This window comes from Microcaecilia unicolor, chromosome 2 (assembly GCF_901765095.1).
Source record: "Microcaecilia unicolor chromosome 2, aMicUni1.1, whole genome shotgun sequence".
Lineage (NCBI taxonomy): Eukaryota > Metazoa > Chordata > Amphibia > Gymnophiona > Siphonopidae > Microcaecilia > Microcaecilia unicolor.
This window is the reverse complement of record NC_044032.1, coordinates 437,062,786-437,081,014: the sequence shown is the minus strand read 5'-3', so window position 1 is coordinate 437,081,014 and position 18,229 is coordinate 437,062,786. Positions and strand designations below refer to the sequence as shown.

Here is an 18,229-nt window from a genome sequence, read left to right as displayed (position 1 = left end):
CCATATTGGTAACAGCACACTCACTGTGCTGTTTAGTTTAGACCAGGGGTTCTCAACCCTGTCCTCGGAACACACCTAGCCAGTCAGATTTTCAGAATACACATAATGAATGTGCATGAGATAAATTTGCATATCATGCAGGTAGGGCATGCAAACCTATCTCATGCATCTTCATTGTGGGTATCCTGAAAACCTGACTGGTTAGGTGTGTCCGAGGACTGGGTTCAGAACCCCTGGTTTAGACCTATCTGGGTAATTTTTCACCTGCCTTTGCCCCACCAGGTAGATTACCTAATGAATGCATGCAAATTGGGGATGGAGTGGAGATGGAGCTTGCTTGGCTTGCTTGTTCTCCTTCTCCCACCAACCAAAAATCTGTTCTGCTGTCCGGTAATGAATGCATTAGCTATTACAGTTCTGTGCAAAAAAGTGCGCACAAGCACCAAAGCCGTAATGAATAGGACTTGATATTGAAAGAAAAATATCTGGATAACTGCCGAGGTGGCTTGTAGAGAGATCTGGGGATGTTCACTGCTGCTGAATATCCTTACAGGCTGCCTCAGCACTAGTCATATAGTGCTGGGGCGGCCCATGGGCAGAGCTAGAGTTGAGCTAACTTACTATGTGGTTAGCAGCAATATTCAGTCCATTCCTTTCTGCCTCCTCTCTAATCTCCCCATTTGCCATTACAGTCACACTGACAGACCCTCACCAAATACAGAACAAGTGATCACAAATTAGAAATAAAATTATGTAGACAAAAATTGAACTAGGCACCTCAGCATGTACTACAACATTGGAAAAATAAAAACAAAAATGCATTTCCTTTTCTACTGAACACAATAAAATGACATCCACTATGCATATTTCCCAAAGCTAACATTCCATTTAAAACATTCAACATACAATTATTTTTCTACCTTTCTTGTCTGGACATTTTAGTTTTCCATCATGTTGGTTTCAGTTTCTCTTTTCAGCTTTCCTGTCTGTCTTCTGCTAATTTTTCAAGCAGCTGCTGTCCATTTCTCTTTTCTCTCCTCTTGTTCCATTTTCTCACTACACCTGCCTCTGAAATTTTAGCTCTTTCATTTCCTTCTTTTTACTTTTCAGATATCTATAAGATTTCACTTTTCAGATATCTTTAAGATTTCCATCTCCTTTCACCCACTAGCTCTCCCATTCCCCATCTCACTCCTTCCCAGCCTTCCATTCCCTTCTATCTTCAATCTACGCGCCATTAGCATATTTCTACCCCCTGTAATCACTATTCTGTCATTCATGTCCTTGCCATCTTCCCTCCCACCCACCCATTGTCCAGCATCTCTCCCTCACTCCCTTCTACCCCTGGATCCAACAACTCCCTCTTCTCCCCCCCCCCCCCCAGCATCTCTCCTTCCCTGTCCTCCACCTCCATGTCCATAAGTACATAAGTATTGCCATGAAGGTCAATCAAGCCCATTATCCTGTTTCCAACAGTGGCCAATCCAGGTTACAAGTACCTGGCAAGATCCCAAAACAGTACAATACATTTTATGCTGCTTATCCTAGAAATAAGCAGTGGATTTTCCCCAAGTCCATTTTAATAATAGCTTATGGACTTTTCTTTTAGGAAGCTATCCAAACCTTTTTTAAAACCAGCTAAGCTAACTGCTTTACTACATTCTCTGAGAACGAATTCCAGAGTTTAATTATACGTTGCGTGAAGAAATATTTTCTTTGATTTGTTTTAAATTTACTACTTTGTAGCTTCATTGCATGCCCCCTAGTCCTAGTATTTTTGGAAAGAGTAAACAAGTGATTCACGTCTACCTGTTCTACTCCACTCATTGTTTTATAGACCTCTATCATATCTCCCCTCAGCCGTCTTTCCTCCAAGCTGAAGAGCCTTAGCCGTTTTAGTCTTTCCTCATAGGGAAGTTGTCCCATCCTCTTTATCATTTTCGTTGCTCTTCTCTGTACCTTTTCTAATTCCACTATATCTATTTTGAGATGCAGAAACCAGAATTGCACACAATATTCGAGGTGCGGTTGTACAGTGGAGTGATACAAAGGCATTATAATGTCCTCATTTTTGTTTTCTGTTTGCTTTTTTAGCCGCTGCTGCACACTGAGCAAAGGGTTTCTCCCTTTGTTCACTATCTTTCTTTCTCTTTCTCTCTCTCTCTCTCTTTCCCTACCTTGAGCCTATGGTCTAACATCTCTCTCTCTCTCCCCTCCACCCCAGACATGTTCAGATTTTCCCCCTCTTATCTCTCCCTCCCTTCCGTCCATTGCCATGTCTAACACATTTTTCCTCTCTTGTCCTTTACCACTCCTGTGCAGCTTTTCCCTACCCGACCCATATCCAACAATTCTCCTTCTCTTTTCCCCCCTTCAGCATCTCTCTCTTCTTCCCACCCATGTCAAACAATTATTCCTCCACCCCACCTAGCATATGCCCTGTCTCTCTCGCCACCCACCAGCATGCTGCAGATTTGTGTTTCCTCCTTCACCCTAGCCACCCACTGGCATACTGCAGATTTTTTTTCCCTCCCCCCTGCCGCCACCACCACTACCACTACCACCCCTGCTGGCATGCTGCAAGTTTTCCTCCCTCCCTCCCTCCCTCCCTTACCACCTTTGTCAAGCAGCAGTATTAATTCTACAGCCAGACAGCCCTGGTACCACAGGATTTTGCTGTAGAATTAGTACCGCTGCCCGACAAAGATGGTACGGGAGGGAGGGAAATAAACTTGCAGCATGCTGGTGGGTGTCTGGGGGGGAGGGAGAGTTGCAGTGAGCAGGAGGTGGGGGAAAAGTCGCAATTTGGGCTGGGGAGACAGTCTTCCCAAGTCTTTTATACAGGGCGTCTATGGAGCACACCGTTGATGGGTGGGTCTGAGCCCAAAGTGGGTGGGTCCAGGCGTACTCGAACCCACCCATGGCTACGCCCCTGATACCTGCTACTGGGAAACTTGAACAAGATGGACTGTTACAGATTCCTACACAGACACCACATGCCAGCAGAATCCTTCACCTGAGTTGCAGATGCAGAACATGACTCTCACCTGATATAAAATAGGGAACCACAAAAAAACATGCAGACAAAAGCTGAAAGCAGAAATACAGGACTCTGCATGCCATACAACAGCAGAAAAACAAGGAAATGAATGTCCTCCTGTACAGTGCAAAATAAAGCCAACAGATATAAATTCTCAACCGACCATAGGAGCCAGCTCTGTGGTGGGTGCCTGAGCAACCCCAGTATTGAACAAACTCATTGACTGTGTTCAGGGAGAGGTAATTTCCATTTGGTGTAGCACCGCCAATAATTTGGAAAAGTTGGCTGCTATGACACTGACATAATTCAGTCACTAAACTGAAAATAAAATCATTTGTCATACCTTTGTAGTCTGACGATTTTATTATTCCAATCATCTTGTTCTCCAGATTCGGGTCCGGACTGCATTGATCCTCAAATGAAGATAAAAATATGTGCAACAGTTGATACCATTGTTCATCACGAAATATTGTATATATCATTCAATGTCCCTGCCATAAGATATACGTCAGTAGAAGCAGTAGACCACTAAAGATCAGACTGAATGAACACAAATCAAAAATTCTGCATGGGGTAGAGGAAGCCCCTTTAGTACAACATTGGCTTAGTAATGGCCATACTATTTATTGGAGTATAATAGATTCAATAAGTAGACGGTGGGGTGCTGGAGAGGTTTGTGGATTTGTGTGAGGGAGGGTATGGTGTATGTGTTGGAATAGTGAATGTGCATTATTGTTTAGGTGTGTGTGGGGTGTACACATGCAGCAGGGGTGCCTTTGCATGTGTAGAGAGAGAGAGTATGTTGTGTGACAGAGGCCTCTACTGAACACTTTCTCCCTTCTCTACTCCATAATCTGTCTTCCTTTCAAACCTTCACAAACCCTACCCATTCCCCTCTTCACTTCTCTCCTGATTCCCTTTCCTCTTCTTATAGCCCCCTCCTTTTCACCTTTCCCCATTTCTCCCTCTATTAGATTTTTCCTCCTCTTTCCCACTCTCCCTGAAGCTCTTCATTGTCCATCCTCTCTCATGCACACCTCCTCACAGCCTCCCTATTTCCACTTTACCATCCCAATCCAAACCTTCTTGAAAGCCCCTCTATCTGCATCATAGTCACTGTTCTCCTTCATGTCTGTTCTTCCTCCTTTCCTCACAGCTCCCTCTACCTCCTGTCCTTTTCTCTCATAGGTGCCCTAATACACCCTCTTTTCAGTCCTCTGCTCTTCTTCCCTCTTCTCTCCCTAGCCACTCCCCTTGTTCTTCTCTCCTCTTCTTCCTTGTCCTCAACTTCACATACTTTCAATCGGGCCTTTCTGCCTCCTTTTTGGGTGGTGGGACTCTCCATCACCTGCAGTGTCATTTGCATCAGGCCACATCCACAGGAGCTGCTTTTTATTCATCCAGCTTTTACTCACTATGCAGCTAGTATGATTTCAGAAAGACATCTCTTCGTCCAATGCTGACAAGGGTTGAGGCCCTGTTGGCACATTGCTGATTTTGCCATGGTGGCTTCTGTTCTATTCTGGTACCAGGAGGCCTTGGGTCCCCACTAGTACACATGATGTCACTACTGACTCTCACTTCTCTACTTGTGTTCTGGGAGTTGGAGTCCCCATTATACTGACTTCTTTGTCTATCATTGCAACCCCTCTTGGTCTCTAGGTGGTGAGATCTGGCCTCCCCTCCACCCTTTGTATCATTGTGCCTTCTCTTCTGATCCTTTTAACTTTGTGTGCATTTGTTTGTGATTGTTAAAACAAACAAATGTATATGGATTGATGGTTTAAAAAAATAAATGGACTTACCTTCAAGAAGAAAGACTTTCCCCCTGATATTCAGTTAAATGCCCCATAACCAGCTATCCGTGAATTTTCAGGAGGATATGGCCGGCCATGACCTGCTGAAAATTTGTGGCTAGCAGCTAGCCAGTTATATTGCGTGATATAACTGGCTATCTGCTGATTTTCAACATATCACCAGCTACGTTTGGTGGTCATATTTGGCCAAGTTAGTACAAGGCCTATCAGCACTGTATATTGGCTTGACCAGTTGTGTTTGAACTGGCCAAAAATAAATTGGATGTTCAACGCTGGTCACTGGAAACGGCCTGGCATTGACTATTCGGACTCAGCGCTGACCACAGGAGTTAACCAGGCTAACTCCCGCTTTCTAAATATTGGGCTCATTCTCTTTTTTTTATGAAACACACCTAAAAATGATACACATGTTGTGTACATGTGACCAGAGAGTCGCCCTAAGACCATCATGATAAATCCTTTTGCCAAGATGTGACCTCTTTCTTAGAATCCTTGTAGTGGAAGATATTATTTTACAAATGTAAAAAGTTAAAGTACACCTAAAATTCTCTACCTTAACCTTTTCATCAGACTTTCTGGACCCTTGAATAGAAAACCAAAAACAAATGTGGACTTTTCAACATCTTTTAGGGAGGGTGGGGGAAACAAGGCCTGAGGTCTTCTCTAATTCTTCCTTAATGGTGGATGTGCACTTTAAACTGATAACGAGTTCTGAAAGTTAGAAGTCAAGTGGAACTACACATGTAAAAGTATATAGTTGCTGTGGCAAATAAATTTTCTTCAAAAATATGTTAAATAAATCCTAATAAATAAATCAATAAATCACCTGACTGCACTTTCTCACCCCAATTAATAGAGTCTTCTTGAAGAATTTGACCACCGCTTACTTTCGGCAGCAGAAGCGTGCAAACTGGCATCAGCCTTCAGTCTCTACACCCCTCTGTTTGTGCTTACTAATGTGGTAAGTAACATGTTCATGTTTAAGGGAGGCAGGAAGGAGATCTGCTAAGTGTTAAATATGGAATGAGCAGTGGCTTAAGTGGCCCCCAAGAGTATAGTGGAGGAGGGGGCTAGAAGGAAGAGAATTTAGCTGCCCACTGTCTGTAGGCATTACTCCAGAGGGAGAGGGTGTTTATGGTGTAATACACCCTAAGAATCCTCTTTCTCCATCTCATTCATCCGGTGCCATGTAAAGGCGGCCTCTTTTTCTTGTTGTTTGCCAGCTGTGTGTAGAGCTATGGGGGAGCAAGGCCATAGCAGCCCAGGTGGGAGGCAGGAAGAACTGCTTCACAAAATATTGCTGAATCTGGCACCTCCTTTCTTTTTCTCATTGGTGACTCAGCAGAGCATAGAATGACCTGCTGTGCTCTCTAGCTCCTTCTCCTGTCTATGTTGTTTGTTGCTAGAGGAACAGAATGGGAAGGACTAGAGCAGACATGGTAGAAGAAGAGCTAGAATGCAGAACTAGGCGAGATGTAAAAAATCGATGAATACTGGAAGGGAACTAAAGTGAAGGAGCTTGAATGCTGGGAGTATTTGAAAGGAGGTAAATGTAGAAGGTACATGAAATGAGGAGGGAGTTTGGTGGTGGTAGTGAGAGGCGATGAACGCTTAGGTGAGAGGAAGAAGGAGTTGTAAGCCAAGGCACCTTTTATTTCCTCCAGGTCCTCAATGTCAGCTAGTTTGAGAGAGAACCAGGACTGAGAATGAGGAAAATCGTAGAGAGAGAGAGAGAACTGAAGCAGTGGATGGGATAGAGGGGTTGGATACAAACAATTTTGAGGAGTTGAAAGCATATGTAGGAAATAGGAAGAGAGGTCGTGGCGGCTTGGAGCAATAGAAGGGTGTAAAAGACAACTAGGGAAAGAGGGTTCAAGGGATCTGCTGAGATAGCAGTGGTCAAAAGAAATAGAGTGGGTGCAAAAAGTCCAAGGGAGGAGGGGTATGGAGTGTGGGGCAGGGGTGTGTGAGAGAACTGGGATGGAGCGAGAGGGAATGTGGGAGAGTCAGGTAGTGGATGTATGAAAGAGTCTGTATAAGAGAGTGAAGGGTGTGTAAAATAGCCACAGGTAGTAGTGATGAGGTGGGGGAGGGCAGAAGAGAAACAAAGATAGTGTTGGGGGGGAGGGAGGGAAAGCCCTACTATAATAACGAGATGCCCCCACAAAGCCTTCATGCTGCAGCTGCCCCTGTTCCAAGCTGAGTGGCTTTGTAACATCAGTGAGTTGAACTTCTAGAAGCAATTCTTGTACCTGATTCCACTTCCTTATGTATGGCTCTGCCCTTGCTCCTCTAATGTAGTTGAAAGCCAATGCAGAGTCTTAGTAAACTTGAAACACAACAGTGTCAGTAAGCATGCTGATATTTTTCTTGGTCGTTTTAATTGGGTTTTATTAATATTCATGGAATGCAGTCATAGCTGACTTGATACACGGTATGTTCAGATTGGGAATTCTCCACTTATAGGGGAATTCTTTAAACATAATGTCTGCTTTCTAGTTTGATACAAACACTTCTTATTTCTTCTCTGCCAGAATATCCGTGGCACATGTTTACTCTCGTACAGTTTCTCAAATGAGTGCCTGCCTGAGAAAAGAGAGCTCTATCTGTCGGAAGCAAAGGAGTCCTTTGAAATTGGCCTCCTCACCAAGAAAGATGGCGAGATAGTGACAAGCAAACAGGAGCTCCACAGTTTTGTCAAAGCAGCTTTCTGTCTTACCACAGTGCACAACTGGCTAGAAGGAGAACGTGAAGATATCTGTGAGTTGAAGCAGCTTTGTAGAGAAGCCACTGAAAAACTGTCCGTTTACAGCAGCTTATCAGAAAAGCAAGAGAAAGGAGCAGTAGCTAAGGAAATCATGTCCCTGGTCACATCTGTGAAGCAGCGCCTCCATGTTCATTGCTTTCCAAATTCAGATGATAAGTCTTATGTTCCAGACAGCTACAGAGATAGTGTGAAGAAATCCGTCTTCCATGGTAAAGTCAGTTTCAGGGAAATCCTTGAAATGCATTCGCACCATCACACATCAGTGTGTGAAGTGTTTGAAAATACATGTAGGAACCACAGAACTAAAGGAGAAGCATCTACAACAGGAATTTGTATCACTGCTCTGAAAACTGAAACTAGAAATCTGGACACAGCTTGTGCTACTGAAGACAATGTTCATCCCAGGAAAGACAGTCTCAGTGCCTCCATTTCAAAACCCAAGAACAGCAGAAAGTTTGATCGCAAAGGAAATAGAAAGTGGACTCGCTCTGATGCGGTGTATATCTCCCTAGATGAAGAAACAGAAAATGGGCAGTTAGTTAAAGGCAGATGTGATGGAGGGCAAAATGTGATGAACTCATACAGCTCTTGGGACAATCTCTCTCATTCCTCTTCCAGCTGGGAGGAAGTAAATTATGTTGCTAATAAAGAAATACCCAAAGAAGGAATGAATGCAGTGGAGACACAGTGTTCAACATCCTGTTCTGAAACTCCCGAGGAAAACGGTGATAACAGTTCCCATTCACTATCTGTAAAAATCCAACATCTCTCCTTGAAAGAAGCCCAAGACAGCTTTCCTGGTGCTGCTCAACTTTCTTTAGCAATGACTGACAAAGAGAATGCAAGTACTTGCTCAGCTTTTAGTCAGGATCTCTCACAAGAGGTTGCACATAGCAGGAATCCTGGGGAGACAAAGACAGGAAGCACCTTTTCTACAGGTGAGAGTAATATCTCTGCTCATGCTTCATCTGCTTCACGGCATCCTGGTATTGACTGCAAAGATTCCCCTTCTCATCCAAACAGATGTAATATAACTGGTGTTCCCTCTCTATCCTCAGAATCTGAATCCTTTGAAATGGTTGATCCCTCAGCAGAAACTGATTTTGCTACAGAAGAAAGAAATGAAACCTCACATGTAATTTGTGAACACTACAACATTGAAAAGGGGGAACAGAATATAGGACCATTGTTAAGAGATAAATATGCATATTTCACAGTTGACCCAAATGAAGAAACTGTAGATAACACAGAGGATTTACCCATTGCTTTGCCTGCTTCTGTATTTAAGGCAGGTCCCACTACAGCTACTGGCCAGAATACAAAAGAGTTAAATGGTTCCTCCATGCAGAATTTAATCAGCAAATCATCTTCTGTTTCGTTAGTGGAAAATGGATCATTTAAAATGGCTGATGTTGACCCTATGGACAGCACAGCAGATGACTCAGAACTTCCTATCAACAAGACACAGTCATCAGGAGACAGCCCTCCCAGCATGAGAGCTGTGCAGCACTCAAATACCAAAAGCAGCCCTTTGCCCTGTCTTCCACAAATGACATCATTAGAGGGGGGTAGTCTCTGTGATACTACAGAAGAAGGTGATGGTGATCAACTCAGTCTAATGTTGGGCAGCAGCCACAGCTCTAGTTCTTCGTTAAGATCATGGTTTACATCCTCTCAGCTTTCCAGCAGCTTCTCAGAATTTGAGAGTCAATCTTTTCTTAATTCTAGTGGGAGTTCTTTCGTTTTTGTGCCAGGAAAAAGCAGAGAACAGATTATGGAAGCTCGCTCTTTAGATGATGATGATTATAGGAGTCTCTTGTCCGGTGTAAAACATGAATGGCTCATGGGGAGACTTAAAGCTACTGGCATATTTAAACCCAGATTCCTCCATCAAGCATACAGTAAGTACAAGGCTGTTTCCTGGTTCTTCTGTAATTTTCCACACTAAGGGGCAATTCTATAACATAGCACCTCGATTTAGGGGCCACAATGGGGTATGCTGAGGGCCAATTCTATAATGGCATCTGGATGTTCTTACGCTTTACAGAATATAGGCATAAAGCTGCCTTGGCACACCGCACTGTAGGCGTGATCACTTATGCCAGGTCAACGACTGGCATAAATTGGCGTGCCTAAGTTTGTGACACAACATGTGTCCAACATGTGTAACTGATAGTATTCTACAAGGAGGTTTGATTGACAGGAGACGGCGTCATGTGACAAAGCTGAAGCCGTCTACACCCAAAGAGGTTTAATTGCTTCCCTATTGTGAAGCGGCCATCTTGATACACTCAAAATACATTATATGATGACAAACTCTGCCTACTGGCTTCAGGCCAGAAAGTGGACCAAGCCTGCGCCCTCTCTCTCATGTCAATTAAACCTCCTTGGTATTCTGTAAGTTGGACATGTTGCTTAGTGATATGCCCATGCTCTGCCCACGTGTACATCCTCTTGCAGTTATGCGCTCTAGCACATAACGCGCTACCTTATAGCATAGCAGGTTGTGCACTTGCACATGTAAGTGCCAATTAAAGTGCCACAAAATGTGCACAACTGCGTTTTGGAATTACCCTGTTTATATACTTGCATACTTGTGCTTTACTGTTGAAACAATTGTATACTTGCTTGTTTGTATAGTCAGCGCAAGGGACAGTATTGGGAGCTCTGCAGCCACTTTCAGTAGCAACAACTGTAACCTCTCTTTAGGTATTGATTTTAGCCTTGGCCCTCATTTTGTTCCAAGTCCTAGCCCAACTGACTTATCTGCAAACCCAGCTGTGGATTTCAGGCGTGGGAGATGTTCCAAAATAATATTATTTACTGAATAAACTCCTTCAAAGTAGACAGCCAATGGTAACAAATTGCACAGCAGATTCACAGCATATAAATCCAGAATAGGGTAACACATCAGGGACACACTCCTTCCCTTCTTTTGAACTTTGGGTTCCCTATAAACTTTTGCTGGGCTCCCTGATTCTCCAAGGACCCTTTTGGAACCTGATAACCCTGCTTGAATTTCTTTCTCCTTTTCTCTTCTGGATTCCCATGGTCTCTTGGATTAAGCACCAGTTGGGTAGCTCTCTCCTTTTATCCTGTCCACTCTCATAGTTGATCAAATCTAGAAACTGCTTCAGTAAGTGAAAGGTCAGGAGCACCCCCAGTGACACACTTCTGCTTGGTCCTTGTGATGGGGTGTATTATCCCATCACGGAAGTCAAGGAAACCCAGAGGAAAGGAAACATTAACTACAGAATTTAATCCCCAGAGGACAGACAAGAAAGGCTAGGAGGGAGGTGGGAATTGCAGAAATAAAACCTCTGCAGAGGGAGGTGGGTGGGGTGGGTTCCAAGCCAATCACAGAAGCAGGAAGGTTAGAGCCTCAGTGGGGAGAGCTGAGAGAGAACACAGTCCTGGCCAATCAGAGGGAATGGAAGCAGGAGGAGGAAGAGTCAACAGCTCTATAAAAGAGAGGAGACAGGAGCAGAGCTCAGTCTCTGTTGACAGACTGAAGAAAGCACACTAATTCATAGATTTAGTGCATGCAAAATTAATTTAACTTGCACCAATCTTTAAGGCACACTAACAAATGCACATCCCTGGGAAGCAGGCAGCCATCATGTTGCTGCCTCTTCCTGCCACCAGTTACTGACAGACACATGGGAAACAGTCATCCTTATTCTCTAATTCCCAAGAATTCGGACACACTGACCAGTGCTTGTACTGTGGGGAAATGTCATAGTATAATGGTTCAGGCCAGTCTACATTCACCTCTATCCAGTGGGAGAAGCACACATCTAGCAAAGTGTAAAAGCCCTTACACTAATTTTCCCATTTGAACACCTGAAAGACAATGCAGATTAAAAATGTCTACATGATAGAACTGAGGGGGAAATGCTCAAAGCAAACTGGGCTTGTAACATTTCATTAGACTGGTTTTAGCCAGTTTAGTGCATCTAATGCACAAAGGGTCTTGGCACTTCCTTTACTGTTTGCAGAAGCAGTGAATGAAAATGCTATGCAAATCTATGAAAATGAGCATTCCTTGTGCTGCACAAACGTTTACGAGCAATGCACAGAAAGCAGCGTCTACCTATAATTTTCCTTCAGGTTTGAGCCGTTGTTGCATGAGGGTGACTTCTCGGTGGAGAAGTTTACTAGCATTTTTTTTTTATAGTAGCTGCATGCATATGTGTGGGAAATATGCCAAGTGTGTGTTCTGCCCGTCAGAAAGTAGTGTGCTTGCATTTTTTAATAGTATCTGCATGTGTGTGGGAAATATGAACTGTCCATGTATTGTCTATGGGAAAATGTACCATGTGCGTGTATTATATGTGTGTGTGTTCTGCACGTAGCAGTGTCTTGGAACAATAAATAAACAATTAATTGATCGCTTCGTGGGTTCTGTTGAACAGATTTTTTTTAAAAGAAGGAACTGCTGTTAATCGTTGTATTTCATTTTTTGTTATTAATTTCCAATCCTTACGTCTTTAATAGAGCCATCAATTGTAGTTAAATCCAGCACACACATGCAACCCCCCTCACACACACACACAGACACACGTGTAATCTCCGTTGTATATGAGGGGAGGAATAACCAAACTGCACCAGCAACATAACGTTTTTTTTACCTTCTTTGCTGACATTATTTTTAAAAGGTATGAAATATAAACACATACACCCCCACCGCCTATCCCTATAGAGTAGAGAGCAGTACTGCGAGCTGCGCCTTCCGATTCCCTCACAGCAGCCCCCATGAGAGGTGCAGACCTCCCGTTAGGTTTTCCACGGTAAGGGGATCGGAAAATGGTAGTGCATCTCATTATAATACAAATTACACACATTATAATACTAATTTGCTCATCTGCATTCCATTTTCGTTAGCTGCTACCGTGACAGGACAATGCCCTTTTGTGCATGTCCTGGTTTACTACTTGCGCGTTAAACTGGCTAGAACCAGTTTAAAAACCACATTGCTGGCTTGTTAAGTTTAGTGCATCTAGCCCTGAGTGGTGTACCTTCAGCCACAGGGGAACACAGGTGAGGGTAAGGGTCACTGTATCTTCAGCAGCATCCTGGACAGTGGGTGTTATAGGCTCCGCTCCTAAGCCAGTAAAATAGAAAGGGAAAAGACACAATAGCAATTACACCCCACGACTACCTTATTTAATCCATCCTCTACAACTCACCAATCTCTGTCTTCCCCTGTGCCATATGAAGTGCCAACTCCTGGCACCCTTCTAGAACTGCCATCCTACGAATGTATCCCTACAAACAAAACACAAAACAGTTGCAGTCAAGCAGAACCCTCCCCCCCCCAGTACAGTCCCTCTCAGCAGAATTTCCCTCCACCTGAGCAGAACTTCACCAATCTCATGTCCATTCAGCAAACGTTCCTGACCCCTCCTTCCCCCATCTGCTGAAGAGGGGATCTACTGAAAATGTGCTGAGCTCAGGGTGGGGCCAGTGCACAGAGGTTTACAGATGGTTTAGTGAGGTTGACAGCTGGGTTGTGATTTTTTTTCTAGTTGGGTTTATTTAGCTCTAAGACCCACATTAATGGCAGCAGCAGACAGCACAGGTGCATTTAATGTGGGTCTATGTGGTATGAGTGTGCCTGTGTGAATAATGGTGTGCAGATGCTGACCATTCCCCCCCAGCATTTATTTATTTATTTATTTATTGCATTTGTATCCCACATTTTCCCACCTATTTGCAGGCTCAATGTGGCTTACATAGTTTTGTTAACATAGTTATTCCAGTATATCAGGTACAGTTAGTATTGTGCAGAGATTAATTAAGGGAAGAAAGAACCACACAGGCTTTGCACTTTGTGCACTCTTGGTTTCTGAGGGAGAGATAAAGAAGCCAAATTTCTTTAACTTGTGCTTTTCTATGGGATGAAATGTTTGGGTGGTGTGATTTTTCTGGAAAGAATGCCAGTTTGATCTTTTCTGATTTTAGATGCACTTCTGTTGAAATACTCTAAGAAATCTGGTCTGTGGACAGCACAAGAGACAGCTGTATATATAGGAGATTACCTAATGGTAGAGAAGAAAGGCAAACAGAGGAATGCTTTCTGGATTCACTTTCTGCACCAGGATGAAGTTCTAGGAAGGTATCTGCTGAACACAAGTTACCATCAAGTGTAAAAATGCTCATAAATATTATTGTGTATGCTCTGTTGGTTTAAGCTTAGCTTTTGTCTTTATGATACACCAAGTTATTTTCATAGGCCTTCTGTTTTGCTGTCTGAACTGTAACATCTACTCATTCTTACAGTACAAGGTTTTATGTATAAATTATATAAAGATGTTGCAGTCTGTGAGAGTAATTCTGTAACAGTGTGCCTATATTAGGTGTCTAGAGGGTCCCTAGTAGGAGCCTATTCTATAGAAGAGGGTAAGTACCTACTTGCAATTATAGAATACTACACGGTGTCCAGAAAAAAAGGGATATAATATAAGAATAGCCATACTGGGTCAGAGCATTGGTCCATCTAGCTCAGTATTCTGCTTCCATCAGTGGCTGATCCAGGTCACAAATACCTGGCAGAAACGCAAATAGCAGCAACATTCCATGCTACCAATCCCAGGGCAAGCAGTGGCTTCCCCCATGTCTATCTCAATAATGTCCTATGGAGTTTGCCTCCAGGAACTTGTCCAAACCTTTTTTAAACCTAGATACATTAACCGCCGTTATCACATCATCTGGCAGCGAGTCCCAGAGCTTAATTATTCTTTGTGTGAAAAAATATTTCCTCCTATTTAATTTAAAAGTATTTCCATGTAATTTATTTGAAAGAGTGAAAAATCAATTCACTTTTACCAATTCTACACCAATCAGGATTTTATAGACCTCAATCATATCCCCTCTCAGCCATCTCTTTTCCAAGCTGAAGAACCCTAACTTCTTTAACCTTTCCTCATATGGGGACAGTTCCATCCCCTTTATCATTTTGGCTGTTCTTCTTTGAACCTTTTCTAATTCCACTACAGTGATACCTTGGTTTTCGTTGATAATCCGTCCGAAAACAATCAATGAAAACCGAAACAGACGAAACTGAGACAATTATTTCCATAAGAATCAATGTAAATCCAATTAATTTTTTCTAGTCACTCCAAAATACATACCAAAAACACATTTTATAGAGAATAACATACCAAAAACACATTTTATAGAGAATAAATATAGTCCCATGATGGAGCTAAAGGGAAAGGGTTAACATATTAGCAAGGGAAACACTTAACAGGGAAAATGAGATTTGAGCACATGTGATTTTATCTTGCGTGCGTTGCGTTAGACGCGCGGGGTGATGCTCACACAACGAGAAACAATGCCACAATGAGCAGGGGAACGCATGGGTCGCCCTTTGTTTTTGCAAAATTAGCAGTGAAAACCGAGGCAACCAATGAAAACCGAGACAAAATTTTCACTGAAAAAATCAACGAAAACCGAAACCGACGATAACCGAAGTCAACGAAAACCGAGGTTTCACTGTATTTCATTTTTGAGATATGGCAACTAGAATTGAATGCAGTACTCGAGGTGAGGTCACACCATGGAGCGATAGATACCGAAGCATTATTATATTCTTTGTCTTATTTTGCATCCCTTTCCTAATAATTCCTTGCATCCTCCTTGCAATTTTGGCGGCCGCCACACACTGAGCAAAAGATTTTAGTGTATTGTCTAAAATGTCACCTAGATCTTTTTCTAGAATGCTGACTCCTAAGTTGGACCCCAGCATCAGGTAACTATGATTTGGGTTATTCTTCCCAATGTGCATCACTTTGCATTTGTCCACGTTAAGTGTCATCTGCCATTTGGATACCCAGTCTTCCAGTTTACTAAGGACTTCCTGCAATTTTTCAGAATCCGCATGTGTTTGTCCAACTTTGAATAGTTTTATGTCATCTGTAAATTTAATCACCTCACTTGTGGTTCCATTTTCCAGATCATTTATAAATATGTTAAATAACACCTGTTCCTGTACAGATCCCTGCAGCACTCCACTATTTACCCTCCTCCATTGAGAAAAATGGCCATTTAACCCTACCCTCTGTTTTCTGTCTAATAACCAATTCCTAATCAATAGAAGGACATTGCCTCCTATTCCATGCCTTTTGATTTTCTCAGGAGCCTCTCATGAGGGACTTTGTTAGAAGCTTTCTGAAAATCTAGATACATTATATCAACTGGCTTACCTTTATCCACATGTTCACTTACGCCTTCAAAGAAATGAAGCAAATTGGTGAGGCAGGACTTCCCTTGGCTGAACCCTTGCTGACTCTGACCCATTAAACCATGTTTGTCTATGTGTTCCGTAATTTTATTCTTTATAATAGTTTCCACTATTTTCCCCGGCACTGAAGTCAGGCATACTGCTCTGTAATTTTCAGGATCATCCCTGGAATTCTTTTTAAAAATTGGCGTTACATTGGCCACCCTCCAATCTTCAGGTACTATGGACGATTTTAACAACAGGCTACAGCACTAACAGCAGATCAGCAATTTCATGTTTGAGTTCTTTTAATACCCTGAGGTGTATTCCATCCGGTCCAGGTGATTTACCACTTTTTAACTTGTCTATTTGGCTCTGTACATCTTTCAGGTTCACAGAGATTTATTTCAGTTCCTCTGCATCGTCATCCAAATAACTCAAAAATGTCCTACTGCAGTAGAAACCTCCGCCTGAAATTTCTGAATACTTTAACAGGATGGAGCTCCCAAAATAATCCAGTTAATACTTTCAGAATAAATATTGTGGGGGGATTTTACCTCTGTTGTTTGAGCATTTTCTTTTTCCATTTGCTTTGGGCCCAGTGTCTCTGTTCTCCTTGTACATTTCATCCTGAAAACCTGACTGGGTTGAGAAGCACTGCAGTAGAGTCACCACACAAACAACAACCCGTCTACTTTAAACACGGTATCTAGCAGTGGAAGGAGCGTGTGCTGTTCCTAAGTTGATTATCATAATTTGAATATTGTTTTGTGTGGTTGTAAGGGGTTAGCTTCATTGTTGGGGAATATGGAGTTTGTGATTCAGAACTGGAGCTTTAAGGTTTATATTGAGATTCTGACCAATCCCGTAGAGAATCCAGACTCCTCGTCCACATAGAAGAATTTGTTGAATGATGCTATCAATTATAATAATGGTTTTACTGGGTAGTTTAAACAGGCTGGAGAGTTTCTTTTATGTCTAGAAGACTGCTAATTTAAAGTGTGGTAAGGAGGGGGTTATGTACCAACATATTGCTTTGACTTGCCCCCCCCCGCCCCCCACATACCAAGCTTTCCCCTCTGTTGCCAGCCCAAATATTTCTGTATATAGACACCACTGCCGTTGGTCTGACACAGTATGGCAATTCTTATGTTCTTGCACATCTAAAAGTTGCCACATACACATGTATATTGGTATTTCAAGCAGCAGCAGATGGTATTTCAAAACATAGGTGTGTAAGTGCCAACAAAAAACGTATGTCAGCTGTTTTGGAAATCTACACATCTGTATTCTCCCTATTAGATACAGAGCCCACAATTATTCTGCACAATCCAATTTTTTTGTGGGGGTGGGGAAGAAACTCTGGAGTATCAAGGGGGCAACCTCCCATAATGTCTTCAGTAGAGCACTCCCCAAAACAAGCACTTTTCCAAAAGCTAGATGCGCCTGGGAGCAACTGTGACTTCAGTGTTGATCTTGGCAAGCATAAATGTGCATTCCTCTTCTGAAATGGTGAATACATGTGTATTTTTTGGCCTTGCCCTAGTCCTACCCATACCATGTCCCCTTGCCATATTCACATTTTATTTTATTTTATTTTATTTTTTTTTAATAGGGGAATGGATTTGTTATACCACCTTTATTTGGTAAAGTCAAAGTAGTTTACATATTATACATAGGTGTTTAAGTCATCCAAGTTGGGATGTGGAAAATTCCCACAGTATTTTACAAAGACTCCACCAGCCACAAAGCCTCTTGTAAAATACATGCAAGGACATACAGGATTGCACAAACATGTCTCTCCAGTTTCCATGGTAGCAGTGATTTTAAAAAGCTGTTATTCTCCACCTGTACATGGGAACGTTTTTTTTAATTTGATTGGTGATAGGAGTGTACTACCGTCCGCCTCGCCAGGATGAGCAGGTAGACACAGAAATGATAAAAGAAATCAGAGACGCGAACAAAATGGGCAATGTGATAATAATGGGTGACTTCAATTATCCAAATATAGACTGGGTAAATGTAATATCGGGACACGCTACAGAGATACAATTCCTTGATGAAATCAAGGACAGCTTTATGGAGCAACTGGTGCAGGAGCCGACGAGAGAAGGAAAAATTCTAGACTTGGTCCTTAGTGGAGCGCATGATCTGGTGAGGGACATTATGGTACTGGGGCCGCTTGATAACAGTGACCATAATATGATCAGTTTTGACATCGACCTTGAAGTAACTGTACACAGAAAGTCAAATACGTTAGCGTTTAACTTTAAAAAAGGAGACTATGATAAAATGAGAAGAACGGTTAAAAAAAAACTTAGGGGGGCAACTGAGAGAGTAAAAACTGTACAACAGGCGTGGACGCTGTTCAAAAATACCAT

At 42.5% G+C, this 18,229-nt stretch overlaps 1 protein-coding gene across 1 annotated transcript in view; it reads left to right on the top strand.

Moving 5' to 3' along the window:
- Positions 1 to 18,229, top strand: part of ALPK1 (alpha kinase 1) — a 134,519-nt gene that overhangs the window by 100,773 nt on the left and 15,517 nt on the right. Inside the window, exons 9-11 of the mRNA XM_030190852.1 lie at positions 5,714 to 5,818; positions 7,392 to 9,525; positions 13,589 to 13,742. Of these exons, the coding sequence (XP_030046712.1) occupies positions 5,714 to 5,818; positions 7,392 to 9,525; positions 13,589 to 13,742 (2,393 nt within the window). The remainder of the gene's footprint in view (positions 1 to 5,713; positions 5,819 to 7,391; positions 9,526 to 13,588; positions 13,743 to 18,229) is intronic.